The sequence below is a fragment of the Chroicocephalus ridibundus genome, chromosome 4, assembly GCF_963924245.1.
Source record: "Chroicocephalus ridibundus chromosome 4, bChrRid1.1, whole genome shotgun sequence".
NCBI classification, from domain to species: Eukaryota; Metazoa; Chordata; class Aves; order Charadriiformes; family Laridae; genus Chroicocephalus; species Chroicocephalus ridibundus.
In genome coordinates this window covers 90,762,896-90,783,471 of record NC_086287.1, presented here as the reverse complement: position 1 = coordinate 90,783,471, position 20,576 = coordinate 90,762,896, and the positions used below count along the sequence as shown (strand labels likewise).

At 39.1% G+C, this 20,576-nt stretch overlaps 1 protein-coding gene across 2 annotated transcripts in view; it reads right to left on the bottom strand.

The window, feature by feature from the left end:
• The window catches only part of CDH13 (cadherin 13), a 501,672-nt gene that overhangs the window by 320,193 nt on the left and 160,903 nt on the right, over positions 1–20,576 (bottom strand). For both annotated transcript variants that reach the window (XM_063334708.1, XM_063334707.1), the window contains exon 3: positions 14,072–14,280. In XM_063334708.1, coding sequence (XP_063190778.1) covers positions 14,072–14,280 — 209 coding nt within the window. The remainder of the gene's footprint in view (positions 1–14,071; positions 14,281–20,576) is intronic.

The window sequence follows — 20,576 nt, the reverse complement described above, 5'->3', positions numbered from 1 at the left end:
AGTCTTCATGGACATGTGAAATGATAAAAATGGGGTGTGTCAAAGGCCAGAGGAAATTTGTTGGAGATGAGCATAAGGTAAAGGCAAAGATCTGTTTGTATATCCTGATATATGCTGATTCGCTTATTACCTTTCTAGAGAGAAACAAAGTCAGCAAGCTCTACCTGGTAAACTGCAGGCCATATCAAGACCTCCAAGATGCCACTGCATGTGGACTCTGAAGTTGAGCTCAGATGTACCCCACTAAGTAGATGGCTTAGAATTTGAGTTAAATCAAAGAACCAAGTGTAACGGCCTTGATTCAAACTTGCTAGGTCCCTACCGGCGAAAGGTAAAAGATCTCTATTACTCTGTATCTGAATACCTTACCTTTATTTAATATACTTATTGAGTATGTCCATTTTATACACAGAAAACGGAGGCAGAGAGGTAAAAAAGTGAAGGCTGTCAGTATTATAACACTTTTTCCTTTTGTCCTACCTCTGTTCGGTCTGGAAGCTCTTTGGGCAGATTTTATCTTTTATTACATGTATGAACAAGGTCTCAAAAGCCACAATCTTTGTCAATGCTTTTATACTACTACTGTAAAATGGAGGAGAAATAATGCAAATGCAGAATGTTTTTGCTCTCTTCCTTGATTCTCCCTAAACACGTACCCTTAACACTGCAAACCAGAGTCTTATCTTCCTATTGTCTAGAGTCAAGATTAATTTCCCTCACCTTATTTTCTCATTTTATAGTTTTAAAGACAGAGTCTTAATCAAGTCACTTATCTAATTCACAATTGTTCTGAAACACATTTTCAATTAATAAAATGATCCTAAATACAGCCTAATGCACTAAGCGCCAACTAAAAGAAAAGACACAATAATTACCAGCAGTAACAAGGAATTGGGAAAGCCATTAAACAAAACCAAAACAATTTCTCTCCCCAACTCTCTAACTAGCCCACATTTTTGTACCACTAGGAAATACAGTAATTATGTCCCTCCAGCAAACCAGCTACTTTTCTGTTTAGCAGACACATATTAAAGGAACTCTTTCTTTTATACTTCTAATATATTTCCCATATTTTTCCTCTAATTGAATTAAATATGACATGTTAAAGCAGGAAACATTTCCATTTGGGATACAGATGACTGAACTTTTCTGGCAGATGTTAAATTTATTAAATATCATAGGACTGAATAGAATCTGCCTTATGGTATTTACAAATTTGAGATATAATTTTAAAGTAATTACAGCCAATACACAAAATCTGGGATTAAAAGCCACTGAATAAGAGTGAAACTTCAGAGATCCTCTAAAGAGCTACTTGATCAAAAAGCATTAATTTTGCAGGGATTCAGCTGAAGGCACAAATGACATTTAAAATAACTGAAGAAATTCCTTTTTTTTCCCCCTGTTTCATAGACACAAAATATAACTGGCATACTGTGACTGCCCACTAACATTATGCACAATTAATATTATATATATCAACTTGATGCTAATAGTATCCAATAGAAAGGACTATACCATATGATAGTCCTACTAATGCATTGAGTTTTCCTGGCAATTAAACAACATGGAACCACTAACAATTAACATCAAGGTCACCCTCAAATAAATTTTTATTTGGACACTCCGCATAGCAGATTTACGAGGAGATTCAAAAGCTCATTAAAGTCAGTGGAACGACTCATGTTGACTTAATGGAGAAAGCAGTACACCAAATGCAATCTATGTTTTCCTATGACAGATTAATTACATGGTTTTGTGAATAATCATCCCGAAAATCAACCTTGTAACTTAAAGCTTCAAGCCTTACCTCACATATAAATGTAACTTTGTCAGCAATGAGTTTGAGTGTTGTAGATGTGAGCCAAATTCAGAGTCAAATCTTCCCCAACTTTGACTTTTAATCTTTGAACTGAAGTTTTAGCATCCCCTCCCCTTACCGCCACCTGAATTCCTGATTTCAGGGTCAATATGAAGCACAACCGACTTTTCTGACTTCAATGACCATATGAACTTCCAAAGGGTGATTGTTGGGAGTAGGGAGAAGACAGCAAACCACATAAGGACAACACAATACAGCAGCACAACACAATACAGTGGGAGAGAAAAAAATAAGGTTGTCTGCAGATAAAGTCAGAAAGTTACTTAACTTACCCTGCACAGCTACATAAGTTTTTAAGGACACGGAGTATGAACTATCCATAGTTCATTTGACGTAGTCAGGAGAAATCTTCCCCTTTACTAATTCACATAGCAATAGAATAGCAAGAGAGTAACCAAAAAGGACAGGTAATAGGAAGAACTTTGCATCGTATTAAGTGGATCACACAGAAGAGTTGACAGTTTTTCCCTTCACCTGCTACTGAAACAATTCACCACCTCTGTTGAAAACCAAAAGAGGGGCAAACAAATAAAAATTGCTCAGTATCAAATTGCAGGCATTATTGAAACGAGTCCATAGAACAATCAGTTGTATCAATTTAAAATTATTATTTTAATTAAGTAACAGGAACATGACTTTGTTGAAAAATTGTCTCATACTGTTTCTCTCTTTTATTGAAAAACCCTAACATATACATATTCCTATATTACGTTTCTCAACACAAAACTACAGTGTGTGCATTGAAAAGAACATGTTTTAAAGTCTCTCTTGCAAGGTATCCCACACTAACATATTAGCAATGTTTCTACGGACATAGATGGAGAAATTAAATACATGTGAACAGTTCCAATAAACCTCTCAGTATGTAGGTTCAGTTTTTGATCTAATTAATGACAGTAAATGAATGAGTCTATAACTGATGTCTGTTGACTGAGTCAGTAACAGAAATAATGAAATCCCCATCTCCTAAATGAGGAATTCAGTATAAGTGTTTTCTTTTCTAACAGGCAATTGTGCTGCAAAGGGCTAGTAGAATTAACGTATGCCAAATCAAATACAGGATACTAGTGTAATAATCATCTTAATCTGCAGCATAAGTTTATAGTTTGTAGTAAGAACAGCAAAAAGAACAGAAGATCTAGTCTGAATATTCTTGCTGCCACGCTGGAGCACAATGACTGAGTACACCTGGTCCCACCAGGGGTTTTGTCTACCAACACAGTCTTTCAGCAGTCATGAATTGCCTCTCAAACAGAAGTGGCTGACATTTTATTTCATCTTCAGGGAAAAGAAAAAAAAGTCACAGGGGCATGAGAATATTCTTCCTGCACAAAGAAGAAACTTCAAAGTAAAGTATTTGTCAGCCAATCATGAATTTTGAATTTACTGGAATTTTTGTTAGTGAGTTCAACAATATTCAAATCAAAATGATGTGCCTCATGAGAGCACTCAAGTGCCCTATTTCACAGGGGCTGATGTGCTATTTTACCACTCCACAGCTGTGCTTGAAAGAAACCCTCTGCATTTTGATACAGCCTTTTAAACTATTAGTAATGCAAACACGAATAGCTTTCTTACTAGCATTTCTTTTTTTGGGAGGTCAAAAAAGTCAGGTCGTCCTAATGTGCACTAATGTCAGTGCACGTATAAAGTCCTCAGCATCTCCTAGGACAGTCTAGTACTTCACAGGATCATACCTTTGAAATTCCTATACAAAAAATTTCTATGTCAATATCTGAAAATGAAAGTTTTGTACAGTCTTCCAGATTTTAAACAACTTGTACTTTCACCTTTCTTCCAGGTGATTAGAAGATAAATCTTTATACAGCACATCAATGTTCAATCCCGTAAAAAAAGCCATCAAAGAGCAAAAAATAATAAAAAAAAATATCCCACAAACATTCAACATGTTAACGTACATCATCAAATGGAATCTAGAAAAATTAAGAAAAGAAATGGGATTTTTCTTTTAATTTTTAATAGCTCATAGATCATCATCATTAAGTCTGCAAAGTATATCAATCTTCATCTGATGGATATATTTTTCATGCTTGTTCTATTGGGCATCAGGAGGATATGAAAATGCTTAGCTGTGTTGTTTCGTATTAGCAAAGTCCTTAAAGGTCCAGAAAATCTGGTCATTTATACAATTATATGAGATATGAGTAATTTGAAGACAAAGTTCACACACACCAAAAAAAACCGCTCCAAATTTCCATTTGTGAATACACAGGTCATGTCACATCATGTTTGACAGAGATCTTTTTAAAAAAAACAACACACCGACCCAACAGTTCATGCATACTGCCTTGGCAATGGCTGTAGAACAGGGTACTTGGCCACATGAAATATTCTGTAGTTCTCCAGTGTGATTAGAACCACTATAGAGACAAATGCACCTTAACTATAGTTACGCATTTAACCCATTTCTGATTGATGATGCAAAAAAGGACCCTCTTAAGCAGCATAAGCTACTGTATTGTACTAAGATAATACAATTTAGTCCACAAGATGTCCACAACAGGAGCTAGATCCAGACCTCATTTTAAAAGGATTACAGTCTATTCCTTATCTTAAAACATTGCACATACTAGATCCAGGATTCATTTATCTCAAAACCACAAGATAATTCTAGAGATAAAAAAGAAACGAAAGACAAAATTTTTTCAAGATAAAAATTTCCTGCTGAGTTCAAACATATGCCAAATGGTTCAATAAGTATTGAGCATCATCAACAGCAAGGGTTGCTGACTTGCAGGTAAATTAAAGTGTATCTGTTCACGGTAGTTTGAACAGTTGCTGACTAAATGATTTTGTGTAGCTAGAACTTGAATCAAACCAGTTACCGGGACAATTAGTAAAAATATTTCAACAAATCTATTTCTGCTCCCCAGGAAACTTCTTGTTTACTGCTATGCACCAAACTACAGTCATAGTGAGGTGGTTAAGAAACTAGAGGCAAAATTCAGTCTCTCCTTTCCTATTTGTACATCTTTTTGCCAGTTACCTTAAACAAGAATCTTTCTTTTCCATAGTAATGATGGATACTTAGGAATTTTAGTGCTACCAGAAGTATTAGTAGCAGCCAACTACTGCACATAGCAGGACTATTAGCCAGTTCAAACAGGTCTGCTGCCCCTCCACCTGCGCAATCACTATCCCTAGGTGCCTTCTCAGTACGAGGGAGTGGGGACAAGATATATAAACACATAGTAAAACTTTTTCTAAGATAGATCAACTGCTCGATGCAACAGTTATTCAGTTTGATTTGGTGGTGAAATAAGAATTGAGGAACAGGATGATTAATAACTCCAAGATGACTGTAAACATTAGCAAAGTTGTTTATTATGGAGATACCAAATTATATTAAGCTCTAACTCTGTCATTCTTATGCTTTTTATATCTTCAACTTGCCAAGCTATTCTAGGTACTTAAGAAAACTAGCTGCAAAACAAGATGCAAAGGAATACTCTTAAAAGCAACAGAATTGTGATGATAACAAATAAGGAATTTTAAGTCCAGGAGGAGCCATCTGTCCTTGCTGTGGCAGAATCAATTCTTGGGGGAGAACAAATGTAGATTTTTATCCTGTGATGCTCCATTAAATGCTTAAGATGTGTGCTGAGATAGGTGTTACTATAATAACCATAATAAATGTTCCTTCAGGTTTGTGAAAACCAGCATGGAACTATTGGGGCAATCATTAGGGATGATTATTGATGTCTCTGATGGAAAGAAATGACTAAACTCTTACTCAGGAAATCATCTTTTCATGTGAAAAATTTCTCCTATTATGGCTCTCTCTCAAATCCACCCTGTTTCTGGAAGCTGATGGAAAAGCTTACAGTGGGAAAACACCAGCAATATTTTGTGTCTCTGACACAAAAAAGAACCTTGAGTTTAGTTTTGAACACAAGTTAGTTTGATGTCCTCTTGGAATTGTCTCCGTTCCTTAATAAATCTGAACTACCACTGGTGAAACTGGGGTAGTTGTCATACATTGACTGTGTCATTCCTGCATGCCAGATGAGAGAACAACTGTGGACGAAGTGTACAATTTTTCTTCTTCCAGACTTCTACCAGAGTCTTTCAGGTTCTTCTGTGTGTTTGAGGCCAGGCTGGATGGGGCTTTGAGTAACCTGGTCTAGTGGAAGATGTCCCTGCCCATGGCAGGGGGGTTGGAACTAGATGATCTTTAAGGGCCCTTCCAACCCAAACCATTCTATGATTCTATGAAGTATCAACAATAGAGAGATATATATATATGTGCAAATACCTCTTTTTACAGATGTATGTATATAGACAGGGATACACATACTCTTTCTCTGTGTACTTAATAGTTACACATCAAGGATCTTACAGGCTGAAAGCCACTTTATAAATGAAAGATATTACATATCCTATGAGACATCTACTTATCCTTTATGATCTTGCTTAATGTTCTACTAAATCATGCTTAGCCTGTTGCTTTCACACTTATATCCTCATTTGCTACAATGAATTTTAAATTTAAACCTTTTCTAAATGGTTCCTTTAAATGTTCCCTCCACCTCTGGCACAAATTTCCACACAACTCTATCAGTCTCTGGAGATTAATGCATAGGTTTGGCATAGTTTTCTCTATATCATCATGATTCTTTCAGTCTGGACTCAGAACAATAACAACTTTAAAAAAATTATATGTCAATGCATAACAACTTCTCACTCATCCACAAAATTTAGTGGATTTTTTTTTAAATGGATAAAGGACAGTTAGCATCCTAGATCATAAAAAGAAGCTAATTTGATTCAAAATGTCTTCACACAACTCATCTGCCATTCAAACTCCATAAAAATGTTTTAGGGGCAAGAGGTAAATAGGTATTGGCACTCTGTGCCAGGATGAATTTTACTTCAGATAAAAGACTTCATCAATCTTTGAATAATCTCTCACTGAGATTTATGGAAGCTTGGCCATTAAGTCTTATGGATGAAGGATAAGACCTAAGTGTGTTTTAAAACAAAATAGAATAAAATTGGTTGCATTCCAGAACTGCATTTGGTTCTGAGCTTCCACAAAAACCTTACGTTTACACCAGAAGCACACCAAGCAATAGTGAAAATGTCCCATGGATGACACCTGTTACTGCAGGGAGAACTAACTCAGAAGACCAAATGCAGTTCAGGGCTGAAAGGAATTATGATTTTATTTATTTTTAACAAAATGCATTTATTTACAATATTTTTGCCTCTCATTTTTCATTAGTCTGTCAATAATTTGGATTGCCAAGGTTTGTATGTTTCAAAAATCATCTCATTTCACCTTTGAATCAGTTAAACATATTTCTTCACTTGTCTTAGCTCTGCTTACTACTGAAGAGCACAAGGTCCCTTTTCCTAGATAAATACACCCCTAGTTCACATAAAACCTGAATGTAGATTACTCAGAGAAAAGCACTGAACATTCACAGAAGCTAACACCTTCTTGTTTCACAGTCAATTATTCATATTTCCAGTCTATAAGACCATTTTTCTCTCCTTAAATAACCAAGTACTTCTCATTTACATGCTGAAGTTGCGCACTGAGGGAAAGAGAAGGAAAGCTAGCCCACACGTTTGATCTAAGCTTTCATACATACAGTGAATAAACTTACAAGACACACTTTGCCTAAAAAAGGAACGTTAAATTAATGAAAACCACTAGTGGCTCGTGTTCTTTATAGTATTTACTCTGGTATTCAACACAATATGTAATTGTTGCTATGGCAACTGCCACATCTCTTGGCACCATAATAATTCTCAGATAAATGGATCTTTGTCAGAGCAAGCTCCAAAGCCAGTGTATATGAAACCTGCATTTCTTTGGTGGTGGGAATCTGCAGAGTTAAGTTGGAAAGATAAATTCAGTCCAGGCCTGAGGGAAAGCACAAGGCTATCAGTAGAAGCGAGGCTCTGCTGCAGAGCTGAGTAGAAGGGGGAGCGTGGCTATATATGAAAAATCATAACGGCTGTGCGCTGCCATGGGACTTGCAGGGTCACTCAGAAACAGGCCAGCAAAGAGGTACGGGAGTCACGTCCCTGCGGCACTGTCAGACAAAACTCCTGCTGCGAGGGTTTGATCTAAAGTCTGATGGAATCTGATTATTTCGGCAGGTTCTGGATCAGGCTGAAGGATAAAAACGGAAAGTAGGTGACTGGAATTTCTATGGAAAATAGCTTATTTTAGTGGTTAAGAAGATTTCTTATATAAAAGGAGCTCTTTGTTGTTTCCCCAGCAGCAAGTGGTCTGCACAGAGGATTTTTATAAAAATATAGCCAAAAAGGCAGCTAAATGATGCTAGAGAATGACCCATTGATGAGAACAAGCTCTTGCTTTCATTGACATTAATTAAGATGTATTCTGTGAAACCTGCAATGTAGCATTGAAGACTTTAAAAAAAAAAAAAATACATCCTTTTACTGGTGACTAAAGGAAGGAAAAGTCATTTACCAAAATAGCATCAACACACAGGTATTAAATTCTAAAATCACTTATACCTCAGCTTTTTATGCATGAATTCCAAGTCAACAGGTGTTTGCAGTGTGACAACAAACAAAAGTAGAAGTAGTAATAACAAGTTAATCATTTAACAGCTAGTAGGAGAACATTACTGGAGAACATTACTATGCTAAGCTTTCTGCCAAACTGAACGCAAAATTGAGAAGACAAATTTTCTTTTGTTTGCTCTTTAAAGAAATCCCATCTTTGTATGCCTAAAGGAGACCTTGAAAGGCAAAATATCTCCACAGCTTTTCTGAAAGAAATGGTATTCCAAATACTGTTTTGATCAGTATAACTCATAAGTGTATCGTAGATATTGATGTACCCCTGTGACTTACTCTATGTTGTGCCTTAAAATTAAATGCAAAACATGGTATTTTATGTATGCAGTGCATTACTTTTTGCAGCAACTGCTATATGCAAAATCTAATAATACGAAACTCTTCTAGGCTGTTTGTCAATATGTCATACGAGAGTCCATCTTCATGCTTTTGCACAGTCATTTTCAGCCTATTTGGAACGCAATTTTAAACTGAAAAAATGCTAATATACGTTAATGGGAACGATTGCTTGCTATAGCAGAGGCTGATTCTTGCTTTTATTTTCCAAATAAATTATTGAACTGCCAGCTGACTAAACTCAACCATTCACTTCCTTGTGTGAATATTTTTTCTGTGAGAGAATCCTGATTCATAATAAGATTATTGATCCTTTATCATCTGTTCTAAGGCAGAAAGCTATACATGTAGGATTTAAGACTCTAGGCACTTTTTATCTCATATCAATAAAATTTGCAATCTCTATACTGCAGGGATAAAGCAGAGAGCAAGACACAAACAAGAAACGCTAACGCTGAAATCCAAGGAGCTTAGTTTCATTATTTCTGTTTGTTACTTTAGGAAACAGAGGCACAGGTGTAAAGCAACTTGCACAAACGTATACATCCAGGCAGTGACTTAGTAGGAAACAGAATTCAGGTCTGCAAGGTGGCTGAGGGGGTTTTCAGCCAGGCTGCCTCTCCTGTCCCTGCTATAACAAATATAGCAGGGTACTGATGTTGGGAAAAGCAATGGTTTGACAAAGGGAAAAGTAGAAGCAGCATATCTGACTTGCCCCTAGCTGCTACAAAGTGGACTGGACAGAGTAGCAGGACTAGAGCAACTTCATTTCCTTCAACCTGAGCTACTGCTGGAGATGATTTTAAACTTTCTTTGTCTACAACATGCTGTCTCAGGGTGCGCTCCTCCCTCTTATCTCTTCTTTTCTTTCCCCTTTTCCTTTTCCATCTAGTGCCTGAAAAGTGTCCTGAGGGTTTGACAGTTTCTATTTAATCATTTCATCCTTCTGTATGGAAGACTGCTGAGCACCATACAGTGAAGTTACTACCAGCCTGGAATTTCTGAATATCTGCCTGCCCTCTTATCTGCTTTGGTACCAGACTCTTGATATCTCACTCCCCCCCCACCTCTCACCCTGTGTCTGCGATGCTGTAACAAATAAATGTCCTAAATAACTCCCTTTGCTGCAGGAAGGGGCGGGGGGGGAGGGGAGGCTGCATTTTGCCAACACACACAAAAAGGCAGAAAAACATGGTTTCCCAAGGTTTGCCTTTACCTCCCAGTGTACTAAGGGTATATTCATTAAAACCAGCATTAGATTACAGAGGGGGAGAAGGACTAGCAGACAACCATTTTATTCAGCCTTGGAGGACACAGTTCAATTCCCAGCTTGTTGCATTTTGCAACTCACAATCTGTTATGAGACTTCACAAAAAATTGGCTATACTTCTTTTCTTCCACAAAACCAGACTCTTTAAATAAATCCACTGATGTCGGGTCAAATACTCAGATGTGATGAAATTTCCAACTTTTGGTTGTCATACTTTTTCCATAAAACAAAGCAGAGACCAGGCATTGGATAAGACATAAATTAAAAAAAAACCAAACAACTATTGCCACTCATTGGCGTGGTCAGTTTGTTCCCAACTAGGGTTTGCAAGTGATTTATTTTTCCATTATGGATCTGAATTTTAGCAATTCTGTAAGTTATTCAGAATGAATCCAAAGTTCATTTTGGGAATCCTGGGTGAATCAAAACATTTCCATGTCTTTTAACATTACCAAGCACTCAAGTCCTGACTGTGTGAAAGGGTATTAAGCAAACATTGGGTACAGCAGAGCATAAGCACAGATGTATGTGCCTCACCAGCACTGCCCCATGGTGAATGCAAGAGAACTTAATTTCTTTCATTGATCACACTGATTGCCTGAGGCTACGAGTGTGTACATACGCATAACTAACAAAGAGATGACACACTGTAATGTTACACCTTCTACAGGCCCATGGCAACTCTTCTGTGCACTCCTATTCCACAGGCCTCTCAAAAACGACAGTAGTTTTTTTATGAATACTTCCCTCTGTCAAGCAGACAGAAATCAGTATACCTAGCCAAAAGCACAGGAGGAAAGGGGCACTAACAGCAGGTTGTAGAAAGCAATCTAACTGTAATCTGATGTACAGATTTTTTTTCTCTCAATAGCGTGTATGCATATCTGTAGGTATAGACATTCATAGGTTTAAGGGTATTTTGCAGAAACATCCAGACATTTGCAAAAGCAGCAGTGCTGTATCTGCTCTTCTGTTACTAGACCACCCAAAAGATTCTGCGATCAGAGAGCAACAGCCAAATTGGCTGATGATGTTGAGGAACTCTCCATCTTCTCATATTGTAGCCATGGCCACCTTTTGATAGAAAGCTGCAGGCTCTGTAGATCTAATACGCTTCTGGTAAGACTCAAAAAGCTGAGTTAAATAGTAGGTGGTATTCTAATAGCCACTGACTATACTACAGGCATGAAGTTAAAGTTATTGATGGATGACCGATCATTGATGCCAGCTGGCATCTTTCCACATCTTCAGCAGGAACCCTCCACCACTAGAATAGCAAAAGCTTTTCTGCATACTCCAGATTGCACCTCTAAATATTTTCACTATTCGTCTAAAGTATGGATAGTAGCAATCACAAAGTTTTAGGAATTATGCTATCTCTTCCTAGGCTCAGATTGCCAGTCAGCACATTAGAGATCATTGTTGTCAGTCATTTCCAAACATGTTGGGAATCTGCAATTAGAAACATTAACAATGGGATTTCACAGATGTAGGTTACATGCTTTCAGAAAAGAAACGACAGTTGCTGGCAGTGGGGAAATACTTAAGAACTACTTATCCCCTAATTAAACAAGGTACTGTACTCTAAGTACTGAATGTTAATCAGTGCTCTAGCATGTGCTCATCTTAACCCTACAGAATTATGCTGAATTACTAAGGCTCCATCCTAGCATTTCTTAGCCAAGCCTCCTTCCATAAACAGATGGAGCAGTTCTGCTGCTTCCATGCTGACACATTCAGACTGCAGAAGTACAGGATTAAGTTCAAATTTAACATAAAATCACTTTAGATAGTATGCTGTAATCTTTATATCCTTCTCAAGTACGACAAAGACAAGACTGTCTGTGTTGTGTTTGAAATAGGCAAACAATAGCTGAAAAGGTTGGTAAAAAAATACTGATTTAACAGCTATAGAGGGCTGGCTGTGGCCAGAGTAGGACAGCCAGCCCCAAAGATCTTTGTATTCCCTTGAAGAATGGGATGACCCTCACTAGATGGATTTCCCAGGACACATTAATGGATCATGTGACTCCCGATAGCACTGCAGACACCACGGATCACCATACTAAAAACGTAATTTTCTAGTTTTGAGCCAAGTATCAAAATCCATAAAGAAGTGATGAATGCAGATAGAGATGATGCTGTGATATTGCCTTCAGGACTCACCTATGAGGGAAGACTGTCAACTGGCAGAATACGACAGATTTATACTGGTTTTATCTCTCTGAAGCAATGCAAAGTGGTTGAAACAGAATCCAGAAGTGAGGCCAAATTAGACTTGGCTTTTGAATGCAGTCTCATGACAGATTTCAACACTAGGCATTAATTAATATTCCTGGGACATTTCAAGGGGAGACTACCCAGAACCCAAATAGGACACAAAGAGAAAAGGTCACTGGCAAAGCTGTGTCATAGTGCAAATACACATCCGTTAATTCCTATTTATGAGAGAAGATTTCCCCTACACTGTAACTTCCACATTGACATCGAAGGGCTGCTTCTCTAAGAAAACCAGAATAAAACTGCAAAATATTATTCTCAGAGAGTCAGATCTTCACACATAAACCAATCCCCTGAAGTTTAACTCCAGACTTCCTGTCAGAGATATCTCAAACTCCTCTGTGGTTTCAGTAACTTCTAACTGGAGAATGAGAATCCCCATTTTGAAACTGCTCCTACGATTTTAAAACCTACACTGAAAACAAAATAATTTGAACATTCTTGTGAACGCACCAGAAGGAGCATGGCTTGCTAGTTTGAGACACAGGAGAGCCAAGTGCCCAGCTCCTGCAAGTGTAGTTTTCCTACTCTGAATTCGGCAGTGCGTGGTCCTAAATCCACAGTTCCACCATGTAAGAGACTCTCTCAAGTATGACCTTGTTAAAATTTAACTTTGTGAAGAAACAGCATACTCAAATAAAATTAAATTCCATTTAAGTGTTCTGATCAGCTCTCTCCAGTTACACATTCTGGTACTTTCTCTCCTGCTGGCAATCTATATTCCCATCGCATGCTGCTGAAAGTGCAGATCAAACCCTTTCCTCAGACACAGACTTTCAGAAGTTTGTTCAACATTTCCCCTAAAGCTAATTTTTTTTTTTTTTTTTAATGGAAGACTTAAGTTATACTAAGCTATTGTTGCAAATATAATGAGTGCTGGCAGGTGAAAAATCTAAATACCAAAATAAAACAATAGGTCAGTCATTTTTATCATGGCTTCTTTATACTTCCTTGAAATTCTAGGTCTACAAACGTACGAGGCTTAACGGTGTATTGAACCAGTGTCTTGCCTGCCTCTCTCCTAAATGCCATGACACAGAAGTGAAGGCTATCTCACACTTCCTTTTGTTACTTCCAAGGGTGTGAAGTAAACAATTCAATCAATTTGTGAAGCACTTTTTTGCCATAGTACGAGGTTAGTATTACACTGCAATTCAAAAGTTGAAAACAAAGGACATGACATTCAGTTCCACAGAGTGGAACAGAAATCACTAGCACATAGAGACAGAGTGTAAACATGTGTTGCTATTTGTGTGCTGATGTTTATACAGTTTAACACATAACAATACCAGATAAGCAGACTTATATGAAAATTTAAATTCCACAGCACAGAATTCATTCCTACATTCTTAGACTTGGAGTGAATGTGAAGGTTCTGTAAATTCTGAATTACACATTTGGACTACAATTTTCCATTTTTTGTTATGGCCAAACTGTGGTTATCCATCATAACGTACGCTAGAATAAGCCACCAATTTTGATACTTGGGCTCTTTCATTTGAATCAATTCTTTATGAATGTTTAGAATTTACACCTGAAGATGTAATACATCTTTCAAAACCTGGAAAAATTGTGTTTGAAGTGAAACTAAATGCTAAAACATTACAGCAATATCTGGATTAAAGACTGATTTTGATCTCTCTAACAGATTAAAACTGTCCACGTAAATATCTAGCAGCAGCATCTTGGCACTGTCTTCTAGTCCTTTGTACTTATCTTACCTTTAATGCACCATGTTTTTCATTTGCTCCAACAATCAAAATTTCTGCCATATCCTCAGCATGCTCAGACCGTGCATGGACGAACAAGGCTCTGCCAGCTTCTGATACATTCTTTAGTGCAACTAAAGACCCGTCACGTTCCACCTTAAAGTCTGGGTTAGAAACTTCGAAGTTCAATTTGCTATTCCCCTTGCAGTCATTGAATTCCACTGGGAGGAAAAAAAGAAAACACACAATTATAAGTACCCACTTTGGAACATAGACTTCAAACATCTTTACATTATTGGCTTGTCTACAGATCTCGAGAAGAAATGTCTCCCAATCTGAGGGGAAAAGCTTTCAAAGAAGATTTATATTTGTGTGACTATAATTCGTAGACAAATCTTATGAATATGCACTTTCAGTAGGATAAAGAGATATTGACCATGCTAACTGGCGAGGCAGGAGATAAACAAAACACTTTGGAAATTAACATTTTGTGATCACTCAAATCAAACGCACAAAATGCACACCTAGTTGTACAAACTGGGCAGTAGCAGTAGAGACCTGGTTATCCTCCTTATTGTAAACCAGTATCTCAAAAGCCTCTTCTGCTGGCAAAGTTGTTTCAGATACCCAGTAAATCTTTATGCTTGGAATTGGTTGTTTACAAAATATCCAATTTCACAGTCAACTGCAAAAGTGTTGCACAACAGAAAAACCAAACTGTAACATTTTTTACAAACTACCAGGATTGGGATATAGTGCATGAGCTGCATTATCAGTATAACTAAGAAATATGAGAACTTTTAATAAACAGTAGCTGTCAATAATCCTGTTTCACTTTACCTGGAAGTTTTAAAATATTTAGGAAGGCTGGCATAAAGCAAAAAATGTCTCTAAAGTAACAGAGGTTTGAGACTTTGCCTCAAGTTTCTTCTCTGAGTCCGATAGGTTCACTTTGCACAAAATACTGGAAAAAAATATTAGTAGAGTAACTACCAGCTATGTCATGAGGACGTCTTCACCACAAACTTCTAATTGCTAAGTAAACTTTTCAGGTTTTGATATCTCTGAACAATATATTTGCATGTGAAGGGATTTTGCAGGCAATCTGTTCTGTATTCCCTACCTGCTCCGCGACTTATTGCTGCTGTAGACTTTTCACTTATCTGCATGCTCTCGCTATTTTGATTTTACATTTCATTTCTACTGGATCTTTTAATACTGCATTACAGTTTTAGAAATGGATACAGACAGGGATACAGACTACAAAAGATCAAAGACAATAGAGTTTTACTGAAAATAAAGCACTCTGCATAATTGTTTAAATTCACTGTGTAGACTTGTTCTATTCAGTCATTGTTTTTAAAGAAAAAAAAAAATATTCCCAGATTCTCACAGCCTGGCCAATACCCAAGCTTTTCCTGACTATGTAGTATCTATAAGTGGTCTTAAAACACAGAATCTCCTACTGGATGGCCTAACAAAACTCCAGGGAAGTTACACAAAAGCCCCCTTCAGGAAGTTTTGCATTTATTTCCAGACATACCAACTTGAAGACAGGGCTGCCAGAGGACCTCATGGAGATCCTTCCTCTCTGGGCATTCACTGGGACTGAATCCCAGAGTAGAACCACCACAGGGAAGAACTGTTGCTGGTTACAGAATTTGAGCGCAACTTAGTTTTAAGATAAATATTGATGAGAAAGTTTAAATTAAAAATAAACCAAGACCAGAAAAACTCAAGTGTCCCAAATTCAGAACAAGGCACAGAATATGAGACGTGTGACACTATTTGCCAAATCAACAGTGGTGGGTTGACCTTGGGCTGCATCCAGACGCCCACCCAGCCCCTCTCACTCCTCGCTCGCTTCCAACAGGATGGGTGGAGAAAATCAGATGAAAAAAGCTCACGGGTAAAGATAAAGACAGGGAGATCACTTACCGATTACTACCATCATGGGCAACGCAGATCTGACTTGGGGAAAATTTATTTATTGCCAATTAGAATAGATTTGGATGGTAAGAAAAAGACAAAATTAAAACCACACCTTCCTCCTCCCCACTCTTTCCCAGGCTCAGCTTTACTCCTTCATTCCCATCTCCTCCGCCTCCTCTCCCCGAGCGGCACAGCGCGATGGGGAACTGGGGGCTACACTCAGTACCTAATGGCTCCTCACTGCGGCTCCTTCCTCCTCACGCTTTTCCCCTGCTCCTGCCTGAGTCCCCTCCAAGGGCTGCAGCTTCCTTCAGGACATCCCCGCCTGATCCTGGCTGGGGTCCTTCAGGGGCTGCAGGGAATCCCTGGCCCAGCACACGGAGCCCCTTCTTCCTCCTCCTCCTCCCCTGGGGTTCACTCTGCTCTCTCACACTTTTCCCCCTCACTCCCAGGCAGCGTTTTGCCCCTTTCTTCAACACCCTTCCACAGAGGCACCCCCAGCGTCGCTGAGGGGGCTCAGCTGTGCCCTGTGGTGGGGCAGCTGCGGAACCGCCCAGAACCGCCTGGAACTGCCCGGAACCGGCTGGAACCGGCTCTGTCCAGCACGAGGCAGCCCCGCCCCGCCTCACAGGGGCCCTGCAGCCTCGCTCCAGCACTCGCACACCTGGTACGTCAAAGGCATTAGGAGCCCCAGGTGGGATTTTTAAAAGAACAAAGTTGTGATCCTGTGGATTTGTGCCTGACTGTCCTCTTACTGCGAGGAGCCTGAACTCTGTAGTCACCGCAGTCTCTTGCATAAAAATCATGCCAGCACCTGAAGGATCTGCTTCTGCGCAGGTTTTAGGCTTGCTTACAGATTTTTTTTAACTAAAAGCTGCTCCCATTTCCTCAGCTTTACTTGAGGGCAGGAGAACTATCCTTGGATTCACAGTGGGATAAGAAACCAGAACTGCATCAGCCCATTTGCCATTTCATTGAATTTTGCTGAAAGCAAGAGGGATTATAACTAAGAAAGAAACAAAAAGCTCTTTCCCCTCAAGATACTCCAGCCCCTCCAGATAAACCTACCTCGGCCTGTCACGTCGCAGCCCCCTGCTTGCAGAGCCTGACACCGCAGTGGCGGGGGGGGACGGGCGGGGAACACAGAATTTGGAAGCAGCAGCCGTTTAAAACAATTTCACCCTGCTCAAACCACGCTGGTGCCCCCGCTGCCCAAGCCCCGGCTGCTCTCCAGGGCCAGGAACCGCTGGCAGAAAGGGTCTTGTGCTCACAGTAGGACTTTGATGGAAGGCTCTCTGTTAGCAAGGCCTCCCTGGCGTAAAGCCGCCCGGCGCAATTTATGTTGGTGATATGACAGGCTTTTTAACAGATTCACTGCAATCTCCTAAAGCTATCAACCCACAAAAAAAAAAAAAGACAAAATTTCCCTGTCACCACAAACGTGGGAAGTTGAAATTCTCTATACTAATTGCTGTATAGATTACAGCCTTGATGAATTATTAGTAGATTCTCTTTTAATGTATTCTTACTCCTGTAAAAAAAACAAAAACAAAACCAAAAAAGACCCCAAAAACCAAAACCACACACACAAAAAAACCCCACAACAAAAAACACAACCAAAAAAACCCCACCCCAAATTAACAGGGTCTTAGGAAGGTACTTTGTTATTTTGAATAAGTATGTGCTTCTCATAGTCAAAAACTGCTGGTGATCCACTGTCTATTAATAGCTTACAACTGGAAAAATTTGGCATCACTCTCTAAGAAATTAATTATGTCAGGAGTAAAAAGTAAAAAAAAAAAAGAAAAGGCTAACAAAACCATGATAAAGTAATCACTTAAACACAAATGTCATAGTGCAGAGCTATGGCATCACCCAGCCAAACACGACAGGTCACATTCGAAAAGAGGCCCAGGCCAGGCTGTGCTGTGCTTCAGAGAGAGGGGTGAAGCTGGCTGGGAGTATGCTTCTCCCACCTCGCTGCTCAGCATTCACAGACCTTGAGATTCCTGCATTGCTGCCATCTGCGTGCTTCGCAGAAATTCAAAGACCACATGCAGATTCAGCACATGGAATCAGAAGTAGTACTTAGATCTATATTCCCTTGGAGTTATGAATTTGACACTTTTAGACCCTTTATATTTTGCTCATCCATTGACCTTGCTTTATGGAACCCTGCAACTTTTTCCAACAAGGGCAAAAGCAGTTGTTCGAAAGTTGGAAACTGTTTTCTTACCATATCTCATCCAAAAGCACTGACGCTTTCAATTCCCAATTCTACAACAGAAACAAGAGTATTTGATGAGGTTAATAGCAAGGAGAGGGAAAGAAAATGAAAAAGCTCTGAGAAGTACTGATAATGTAGGAGCGAAATTAGAAGTGGGTGGAAGTAGATGAAGTGATCATAAGGATAGAGAACACTGAAGATTATTCGGACCAAGGGCCAACAGAGATGAAGCTGAATCCAATTGTTAAAAGGAGTTGAAGAGAATAGTTGCCATAGATAGAATCCCTAATCTGAAGTTAGGGGCAAATGTGAACTTTATCAGAATGGTGATGCCTCTTGGACTGGGATGACCAGGGGAACGTCGCATGAGATTGCATTGCATTCCCAGTCATTCTCACGATACCCCTCACTGGGAATGTTTGCTTCCTGAAACTGATGTGGCTTCTGGGGAAAAGCCAACGCAGATACCTCAAATTTACAGTACTTGAGCTGCCTGTACCAGGCTCCACTAGCAGCTACATAGCCTAGGGAGCTGGCCCTGGCACTGACCACACTTTCCTACCCTACCAGGTACTCAGGGGAGATCTGAGAAGTTTCAGCTTCATCGGTTTATGTAGATTTCTCACCTGTGGCACAACATCTCTCTCAAGCATACCTACACATTGCTGATGCTCTAAAAAAGCATAGCCTATTAAATATAGGGCAAACAAGATTTTTAGTTCTTATTCTCTGGTGAAGAAAACTTGCTTTGTATGCAAAGTCTGTGTTCAAGACCATGTAAAAGCTATAAAGAGTGATGAAGTAATTACTCGTTGTGTCCTCTGAGTAATAACCAGTATAACAAGAAGCTAGACGGGGTTTTGTGGATATCAGTTGTGGGAAGGTTCAGACAGATATTAAAGAAAGCTTTCCAGCTAACCATTAAAAGAGGGTGCTGAGGACATACTGAGTACCTGCCATTGTAGGGTTTTAACACAAGGTTAAAAAAATACCAGCTTAATCCAAAACCACCCAAGACCAATCTCAGTACCTGATCCTGCTTCAAATCCAAGAGGACAGACTAAGTGACACTTTTAAGTCTTTTCAACACATAAAAGTGCTACATTAAATTAATTTCCCTGTCATTTCAGGTCTACATTAGGCCCATATATGCGAGGTTCATTCAAGAAAAGAAAAACAACAAAAATGCAGTGAACTAACCACTGTGTTTTACTACACAGCTTATGCACCCGGCTGAGTCTTGGACACTCAACTCTCTCCCAAGACTGAAGGAAATTTGGGCATGGGACTGAGAACGTCTGAAAACAAGATAAACAAGCACATGCAAGAAAACAGAAAAGAGCTTAGACTGTTCCACTGAAAACTATCGAAATGATCAAAAACGCCAGGTTTGAAGGAGGAGGTATGGATGTCTCTTTTCAGAAATAAAACATCCTATTACAAAGAGTTCTTCCAATAAGATCTTTTCAGGTTAGTATTTAAACAATCCCCAGATACCAAAAAAGTAAAAATAGTTACCAAAATTTATGTCAGCTGGCTGGATAGTGCATGCTCTAAGGAGTCTGCCAAGGTTCATGGAGAGAAGACCAACCCATCTGCCAGTCTGCCTAAAAGGAAAAGGTGGTCTCCCAATATATAGCACTTTCCTGCCTGGCAACCATGATGACGTATGATCCTTATGATATATGATGATGTTTATGATGTTCATGCATTTGTCACAGAGAAGGGGTACGAGGAAAGCCACGAAATGGCTAACTGACATTATTCATACTACCCAGCTGTGTTAAAACAGATTGGACAAATTGCAGCCTGATGAGAGTGGCCACGTGCACTAAAACCTCCCATGTCCTCCCGCACACTCACTTTGTGTTAGAGCTTAAGGAGTTTAACTAGACTGTAAGCTCTTCAGAGCAAAGACCACTTGTTCTCCCTGTGTCTGTACAGCGCTTGCAACAAAATGATTCATGTTTGGTGCTCAAGGTGCTACAGAAGTGCGAAAAATTAGTAACTGTTTAGCTATAGCCCTAAACTAAAATTCTGGGAATGCTACGCCAGACATGACTAGTGATTGTGTCTCATTGTAAGAGCTCAATAGGCAATTAAACCAATGATCTAATGTTTATTTACTTGAAGGCAGAGTTCTCCATTTATTGATGCATATATGACTCTTTTGATGTCCCTAGTCATGCTCCAGCTGCCAAATGAACATCTTTATTGTGCTTAATATGCCATATGGTATGAGGCAGGCTCCAAAACTCCATGCAAGCAAAATGAAAATACTGCCAAGCATCTCCCAATGAAAAACAACATACATGTCACTCATCACCCTCTGCTCATTTCTCAGCCTCCTATATAAGA